The following is a 9,251-nucleotide window of genomic DNA, read 5'->3' as shown; positions in this document are numbered from 1 at the left end:
CCCAGAGGCAGCGCCTCATACGGGGAACGTTTAGTTTCTCTGACAAACGGATTAGGTTAGTTGATCTTTAATCTCCCTTCTAGTTCTACAATCTTTTGACTTTTAATTATAAACCTCAAGTAAAGCGCGCGACTCAAGGCTTCACGGGATGTCTACAGGATCGTCAAGGGCCACCTACTCAAAGTAAAGAAGAAACTGAGTTCATGATCCCTTGGGGGTCATGCACGTTAGCTCTACGTATTCTACTGCTGGCCAGACCAGTGGCCCCGCACCTTGGGCTTTTAACGCGTGAACGTAGAAGGAAATCCGAGCACCTTGGAAGGGAACTCAGTCTCGGCTACTCAGTTCTAAACTTCGCAAATTCTTTCTCCGACGCTACGCTCTTCCTCAGGACTACAACTCCCAGCAGGCCTTGCCCGAGGCCAAAGCTTATTGGCGGCTCCGCCTGGGTTTCTTGCGTTGTGGCAGCCAATATAGCCAGTGGGAAGGAAGGATCCTCCTCAGGAACCAATCCTGGAGAGGTAGGGCGGGTCCTTTCTGGGTTCCGGCTCCGGCTCCTCCCCCGGCCCACCGAGGCGGCGCTGTCCCTGACGGAGCGGCGGGAGCGAGGTGGGTCCGGGTTGGGCCCGAGGTCGCGGGGGGAGGTGGAGACGGCTTCGCGGGGAACTCTGAACGTGGCCCCCTCCCTCCCTCCGGGGAGTTAGAGGCTGTGGCTTTGCTCCCTGGATCCGGTGGGGAGCAAATGGGACCCAGTGGGTCCCCTCGCCCCGACCCCCGGGCCCCGCCCCTGGCCCGCGCGGCCAGGAGGCTGCCCTATTCCCTCCCCACAGGCCCTCCGGTTGGCCTTTCAGTCCAGGTCCCCCCCACCCCCGGCACCGACCATACTTTGGGGGCCAGCCCCTCCCCCTCTCTCATCCCTCCCTCCCAAGCCGTCCGGCTACTCAAAACCCAGACCTATGCTCTAGGACGCGCGTTTCCTAGACTCCGCCGTCGGCTTCTCCGTGCTCCTCACAACCCGGCCTCTTGGGCCGCGGTCCCCTGACACCTCTGATTGCAGCCCGCGCCTCCTCTCCCCTGCCCACCTCCTCCGGACCCTCTGACCTCTTTCGTCCCCTCTGTCCGACCCGTTATGCAGCTGCCCGGTACAGTCCCCTGTTCTTCAACACCTTGTCCCTGGTCTTTCTAAGCTCCTCTCTCTGCATCATCCCCCACCCCCTACCCCTTGACTTGACCCCAAAGACCCCGAACTTTGGCCCTTCAGACCACTTTCCAGCTTGGCCCCTTCACTCTAACCCAGGCCTTGGACCTTCAGCATCTGTGATCACCAGCCCTGTCTTCTTGGCTTTTACTTCTTAGCCCTGGCCGCTTTTCCACTGCCCCAATCCCTTCCACCCTTGGTCCTCCCGGTACCTCTGAGCCTCCTGGGAAAGCAAGCCCAGGGGGCCCTTCTCTCCCCAAATCCTTGAAATGTGACATGAAAGTGCTTCTGTACTTTACCTGCCACTGTGTTCTCAGTAGATAGCGGGCTCCCCATCTCTGCAAGTCCCAATCTTGCTCACCCATCCTGCAAAGTCCTAACTCAGATACCGCCTTATCCATGCAGCTGCGCATCCCTGATCTCTTCAGGGAGACACGCCTGTGTCATTTGAACTCACCTGGCTGGCACTGTTCTTATTCCTTCCTCCTTCCCTTCACTGCCACCCCCCCCCCCCAGGTCTCCTATCTCCCTTCCCTGCTCCCTCCCTGTCTTCCTCCCTCTTCTGTCCTTTACTAGTGTCATGCTTAAAAGCACTGGTTTTGGAGTGATGGGCATAGGTCCCAGTTCTGCCACTCACTTGCTGTGTGCCCTGGGGCAAGTTACAATTTCTCTGAGCCTCAGTTTCCTCATCTCTAAAATAAGTTGTGAAAATGAAATGACATGATTTGCATATAGTGTTCAGTCCAGGGCCTAGCACTTAGTATGAGCTTCAAAAATGTTTATTATTATTGGTTCCTGTGTAATATGCCAGGTGCTGTGTGAGGCATTGAGGAGTGGATACAAAGGTGACTAAGGCACAGTTCCTGACCCCCCAGAACTGAACCTTCTACCCTCTATGCCAGTTTCTGGAGTTCATGGCCTATTTCCCTGCACTGTGCCATAAACTGAGGGTAATAATCATAATCCTAAATCTTTTTGCTCTTATTTTGATCCAGCATTCAGTCCTGAGTAGACTCAGAGCCTGGTATATTGCAGGCTCTTAGAATAACAGGATTGGATGTGAGAGGGGGCCAGGTGGCCCCCTGCATAGAGAGAGGTACTGGAGCCCTAGGTGGGGTGGGCAGGGCTGGGGACTGAATTCAGATCATATCCATTGACTCATACATTCAGAAAACATTTAAGCAGTGCCTCGTGCTGGGGAGAGATTGCCAAAATGACCCAGTCTCTGCCCTCAAATTGCTTATTAACTGCTAGTGGAAACAGATATGTGAAAAGATCATTGCAAATCACTGTAAAAGCAAGTACGTACAAGATTCTGTGGGTGCCTAAAGGTGGAAGAGTGGGCAGATTCCTGAGGAACAGTGGGTGAGACAGCCACAAATAAGCATGAAATGGGTTCTGGAGACAGGCCTGTCCTTCACTCAGCTCATTCAACGAATATTTATACTAAAGATATGCTATAAATGACTGTCACTACTTGAGGAATTTGGGTTACATTAGAAAACAGAGACCCTGTCCCTCATGGGACTTACGTTTTAGCAGGGGGAGGCAGACACTAAATAAGAGACATAAGAAATAAATAGAACGTTAGCAGGTGAGAAGTGCCGTGGGGCAGGAGGACTGGGAGTGTGAGAATGGGGTTGTGATTTTTAAAAGGATTGTCAGGAAACAGTAAGTATCAAGGAATAAATTGTTTCTGATGTTTACTTGCATTTTTTGAAAGTGAAGCAAGCCTCCTTCATGTCTCTTACCTAGATTCTTCAAGAAACACTCTCTAACAGGGATTGGTAAACTGTAGTTCACCTCCCTTTGTTTTAAATAAAGTTTTATTGAAACACAGCCACACTTATTCCTTTATGTATTGTCTGTGGCTGCTTTTATGATAAGAGGGCAGAGCTGAGTGGTTGCAACAGAGAGCCTGTGGTCCCAGATATTTACTAAATATTTACTGCCTGGCCCTTCCCAGAAAAATTTGCTGGCCTCCACTCAAAGATTTGCGGCTCTGTCAGTATTTCACGTTTTACATGATACAGAGCCTCATACCATTTTTTTTTCTTGTACAAAATTTTTTTTCTTTCCTAACAAGATCACATAAGGGATCTTTTTCATTCTTGTAATCTGTGCAGGGCTAGGATACAGTGTCCTCCACAGTGGTCATAGCAGCTGTCATTTGCTGCATTACTCGTACGCGCCACAAGCACCCTCAGCACACTGGGGGCATCTCCTCCGCCACAGGGTCTTGCAGTATAGACGGGCATTGTGGTGTTAGCAACGTGGGAGTCGAGGCTCAGAGGGCTTGAACGATTTGCACAGTTGTGTAGCGTGTGTTGCTGTCGGGATCCAGCCCAAAGTGTAGTCAGTGCCCCTTCTGTGACTGCTCTTGTGTGTTCCAGAAATACTTGCTGACCTGAAGGAATTCTGTCATGTTCTCCCCTCGCTGGCCTGTCACAGCCTATGCTTCTGCCCCTCGTCTCCTGTTCGCGTCACTGCACAGCATCTGCATGTGCCCGCCGGGCCTTCCCTGACATTATTGCCTCAGGGCCCAGAGGAAACACCACCTACACTGGCCCGGAAGTACTTCATCCCCTTGTTGCCTGTCCCGGGCTGTAGGAGCTCAGAGTCTGTGTCGCCCAGCAAGCATTTATTGATGTTTGCCTAAGTTGGCAGTGTGTACGTGTAGCTGTGTGTGGGGGAGAGAATGTGGTTTGTGTCTCCGAGTCTTTGTAGGTGGCGTGTGTGTGTGTGTGTGTGTGTGTGTGTGTGTGTGTGTGTGTGATTTTGTGTGGAGTACGGATATAGCTGTATGTGATTGTGTAGCCACATACGTGGCTAAATGTTTGGAAGGGCTGTGTGTGTATATGTGATGTGTGTGACTGTTTCTATAAGTGTATGTGAGTGTGTGGTATGTGTGTGTATGTGTCCGTGTGTGGCTGTGTATGTGTGACTATGGTATGAGTGTATGGTGTGAGCATATGGTTGAGTGTGGCTGGTATGTGAGAATGGCTGTGTGAGTGTGTGTGTGACGTGGTGTGCATGTGGCTGTGCGTGGTGTTGGAGAGTGGAAGTGGATATTGACCAATCAGCAGACATAGCCCAGTCCCCTCAGTGGGTCGTGGAGGGCCCCGATGTTACCCCTAGTTGCTAGGCTAGGCTGCGGTCTGGGGAAGGGAAGGGTGGCGGAACATTTAAGAGAATTTAAACAACTGGGAGAGCCTCAAGAATGAGAGGTTCTGTTCATTTTGAAAGCAGGCAAATGGGTACTTTTAAGGAAGGTTTTTCAAAAAAGATTAAAAATAAAAGGAGTTTCAGTTAGCTTAGAGTTAGGCAGAGAAATGGAATCGTCCCCAACCGGAAGCTCCTTTAGCTGCACACAAATTCGAGTCTAGACTGTCATTGTTTAGTGGTATGAAGAAAAGTGCCATTATTCACACTGCACAACTATCTGTTGGGAGGGGACAAAAGTGATGCCTTCTTTTTACTCTGATGGGTAGCTTTAAATATCTGTGGAAGGGGCGCCAGGGTGGCTCAGTCGGTTAAGCGACTGCCTTCGGCTCAGGTCATGATCCTGGAGTCCCGGGATCGAGTCCCGCATCGGGCTCCCTGCTCAGCAGGGAGTCTGCTTCTCCCTCTGACTCTCTTCCCTCTCGTGCTCTCTATCTCTCATTCTCTCTCAAATAAATAAATAAAATCTTTAAAAATAAATAAATAAATAAATAAATAAATAATCTGTGGAAGTTTGTCACTTGAGAGTTATTAAGTAAAGGCATTCTCTCCAAGTATTCCCGATAATTGAGGTCATTTCTCATGGATGGTTCCATGGGGAAGGGGTATACCCCTTCAGCCAGAACAAAGTTTCCCTGTGGTGGAGCCAGACCCCAGGAATAAAGGTGTTGGCCATTTGTGTTCATTCTCAGGGTTCAGAAATGGGCAGTGAGAAGGACCAGAATCCGGAACAGCACCTGCCTGAGGAAGGGGAATGGGGTAAGCCGTGGAGAGTGGATGACTCAGAGGGTTTTCGGATCCCAGACGGGGAGAAAGAGCACGGGCAGGAGAGCCCATTGGAGGGTCCGCAAGAGATTCATCCCAAAAAGCCGTGGCAGAAAGTCACTGTCCCCACGGGAGAGCCCGGGGACCCCACGGCTCACCCGAGGCCCGAGACCGACGAGAAGCCCTTCATATGTGCCCAGTGTGGGAAAACCTTCAATAATACCTCCAACCTGAGAACACACCAGCGCATCCACACCGGCGAGAAGCCTTACAAGTGTTCCGAATGTGGCAAGAGCTTCTCGAGGAGCTCCAACCGCATCCGGCACGAGCGGATCCACCTAGAAGAGAAGCACTACAAATGTCCCAAGTGTCAGGAGAGCTTCCGGCGGCGCTCGGACCTCACCACGCACCAGCAAGACCACCTGGGCAAGCGGCCGTACCGCTGTGACATCTGTGGCAAGAGCTTCAGCCAGAGCGCCACGCTGGCGGTGCACCATCGGACCCACTTGGAGCCAGCGCCCTACATCTGCTGTGAGTGCGGGAAGAGCTTCAGCAACAGCTCCAGCTTTGGCGTGCACCACCGCACGCACACAGGCGAGAGGCCCTATGAGTGCGCCGAGTGTGGGCGGACCTTCAGCGACATCTCCAACTTTGGAGCACACCAGAGGACCCACAGAGGGGAGAAGCCCTACTGGTGCACTCTGTGCGGGAAACACTTCTCCCGGAGCTCAAACCTCATCCGCCACCAGAAAACACACATGGGAGAGCAGGCTGGGAAAGACTCCAGCTGAAGGACGATGAGGGAGAGAGGCGGAGAGACCCCAGCCTCATGTAGGAAGATCTCTAGGATCTGCTGCTGCCCCCTTGACCTCAAGCCCTTCATCCCACTTTGGAGAATGATTTCCTGTTGCCTCTGAAGCCAGGATCTCTGGAAAGTCCTGAGAAGGGACTCTTGAGTAAGAATCCTTGCCGCTTTCCGGGCCAATTTCTTGCCTTGGAAAGTTTGGAGGATCCGGTCTTGGCTTCATCTCCTTGGGAGGAAAGAGAAGTAGGGTAGGCTTAGCACATGCCCGTATCATTAGGGCAACCATCCCCTGGCCTTTGAGGAAGTACCTGTGAGGTGGGCATCACTGTCTGAAGGTCCTCCAAATCGTAGATGAACTGCTTAGGGCGTATTGTGGTGGCTCTCAGTTCCCATCTGCTGTGCCCCACCTGCGCTGGGAGGAGCTGCCTTCCCAATGGAAGGGGCCTCCTCAGCCCGGAGAAGAGGTCTGGTCCTGCCTTAGGAACGAAAGGGAAGCCCTCAGGGAGCCACGATCCAGGGACCTTCACAGTCCCCCACGTTTGTGACTTGTTCCCCCACCCTAACCTGCATCTGTGATTAGCAGTAAAACCCTTCAATGAAAAGGACCTGTGTACTTATTTGGGGCATCAAGGAAGTGGGAGCTGGGGAGCTGGTTGCACTGCAGCCTCCCTGCAAGGGGGCTGGATCCCAGGAAGAATGGGTGGCTGCTCTGAAAAGCAGAGGAAAGCAGGCTGAGTTTCTGGGGCCTTTGAGGAGGAAGACAAGAGGAAAGAAATAACAGTGAGCATCCACATCTGCTGTCACAGGTCACATTTACATCTTTGTCTCCTTGAGCTAGCACAGCAGCCCTCAAGGGAATAAGATGAGGACACAAGTGAGGAGATGTGAAGTCACAAAGCAGGGCTGTGGTGGAGCCAGAGTTCACACTTGGGCCTCCCTTGATTCAGAGCTGATGCCCTTTCCATTGCTTGCACCTAGTGGCTTCAGAAGGAGGAGCCACTTCGGGGGACTGGCCTGGGACCAAGTGAGTCCCTGGAAGTGGGAGCTAGGATGGCTTCTTGATGTGGCCCCGGACCATTCGCTCTGTGGGAAGTCAGTGCCAAGTCTGAGAACCTTTTCTCCTTTAGGTTCTTGATTGGTACTTCCTTGTGTTTAGGAAGAATGATAGTGTTGGGGAGCAGGGGGTGAGGGCTGGGATGAACCCACAATGGCAGTCTTTGCCTTTAGTGGCAATAGTTTAGTTCCCAAGGCTGGGACAGCTTGGCAGGCGTCCTCCCAGCTTCGTGCTCTCCTGGTTTAAGCCTGGCTCCACATGGCGGATTTCAGTGTTTTCTGCATGGCAGTTTAATGTTCACCCAGATTTCCTCCAACAAATACAGAAGACCCCACTCTATATCTTTTGCCAATCAGGTCCTGCTCTTCCAGGGTGAGGGGACTGCTTCATTGTAGCTAATTGCCAGAATATGATTCTGACACCACCCATAACCTGACCTATCACATGGGATCCTGCCACCCACCCAGGAAGGGATGTGCTAGGAGCTTTATACTCATCATGTTGAATTCTCACGTAACCCTGGGAAGTAAGAATCACCCACATATGACAGTTGGAGAAACAGGCAGACAGAAAGTGACTTACCCGAGATTACTTGGCAAGTAAATGGCAGGGTCAGGAACTGAACCTACTTCTGCCTAAATCCAAAGCCTGTATTTTTTCCAACTATAAAAGACTTCCCAAACAATTCCCTGACATATGTAGGATACTACAGTTTACAAAGTACTTTTTAAAAAAGCTTTTATTTTAATGACCCAGTGCTCATCACAAGTGCACTCCTTAATCCCCTTAACCTGTTTCATCCATTCCGCCCCCCCCCTTCCCCTCTGGTAACCAGTTTTCTATAGTTAACAGTCTGTTTCTTGCTTTGTCTCTTTTTTCTTTCCCCTTTGCTCATTTGTTTTGTTTCTGAAATTCCACATATGAGTGAAATCATTATGGTATTTGTCTTTCTCCAACTGACTTATTTCACTTAGCATTATATCTCTAGCTCCATCCATGTTGTTACATATGGCAAGATTTCATTCTTTTTTATGACTGAATAATATTCCGTTGTCTGTACACCACATCTTTATCCATTCATCAGTTGATGGACATGTGGGCTGTTTCCATAATTTGGCTGTTGTAAATAATGCTGCTATAAACAGGGGTGCATGTATCCCTTTGAATTAATGTTTTTGTATTCTACAAAGCACTTTTATTGCATATACATTTTCCTGCTCCTTGAAAATCTGCATACAAGATATTTTAAACATATAGTCACCCAAACTTGCATGTATGAATTGGCACACTCCCTAATAGTTAAAGTTGCCATCAAACACCACTGAGCACCATTTCTCATGCATCTATTATCTCTGATCTCCATAACTATCCTGTAAGGTGGTAGTATCCCCATTTTTGAGATAAAACAAATCTGAAAGGTTAAATGACCTGACCTAATGGCTAAGCTGTGATCCAAATCAGGTATGTGGGATTCCAAGGCCATGCTCTTCATTATATCCACTAACAAGTTAGATCTACTGGTCCCCTGTCTGGGGAGCTTGATATCATCCTTCCAGACCTAGAGCCTTAGTGACAATTGCTGTGACTTTCTGGGAGTCTCAGCTGCCAGTAAGACCCAGGACCAATGTACTGGGCATTTGCTTTGATCTTGGGACATGACTTGCTGGCCAATCTCATTTGCTCCTTTTTGACCCAAGTTCATAGGCTAGGGTTTCTGTGTTGGTTCAGACCTGTGAGTCCTGACCAGTCCACTTATTCACTCTCTGACCTCCTTTTTTTGTTAACTTCCCTAATTTCCTCTTTCATTCTCCTCATTTTCTGAGTGTAGGAGATTGGCACATAAACCCAGAGTTACAGTGCAGGTTGATGGGTGTCATTACGGTTGTACTTAGGGTGCTCTAGGAGCCCAGGGGAGGGCCTTAAACTGGCCTGTACTGGACATTGGGGTCCAAAATTGAATAAGACAATCTTTCCTGCAGGGAACTCAGAGGAAGACAAACTCCTCAGAACAGAGTATTGGGAGACCACGGGTGGGAATGGCTAATTCTTTGGAGGGAAGGAGAAGGTGAGATGATGATTGAGCCTGGCCTTGAGTGAGTCGGTGTTTACTAGGCAAAGAAGAGGACGGTTACTTCAGATGGAAGGGAAAGCTTGGTGTTTTAAGGAACAGTGAAACATTTGACATAATCAGATTGTCCTGTGAGGAG

General features: G+C 50.1%; 1 protein-coding gene across 1 annotated transcript; it reads left to right on the top strand.

Moving 5' to 3' along the window:
* Positions 1 to 562: 562 nt before the first annotated feature.
* ZNF691 (zinc finger protein 691) lies at positions 563 to 6,592 on the top strand. Its single transcript, XM_028123321.1, has 2 exons — positions 563 to 609; positions 5,113 to 6,592. Exon 2 carries the CDS (start codon positions 5,122 to 5,124, stop codon positions 5,974 to 5,976), a length of 855 nt encoding a protein of 284 aa, XP_027979122.1. The 5' UTR covers positions 563 to 609; positions 5,113 to 5,121; the 3' UTR covers positions 5,977 to 6,592.
* Positions 6,593 to 9,251: the final 2,659 nt, after the last annotated feature.

Source organism: Eumetopias jubatus, unplaced genomic scaffold, assembly GCF_037043125.1.
Source record: "Eumetopias jubatus isolate StellerSeaLion01/CBP00866 unplaced genomic scaffold, mEumJub1_p1.0 scaffold_4, whole genome shotgun sequence".
NCBI lineage: Eukaryota > Metazoa > Chordata > Mammalia > Carnivora > Otariidae > Eumetopias > Eumetopias jubatus.
This window is presented reverse-complemented; position numbering and strand designations above follow the sequence as displayed.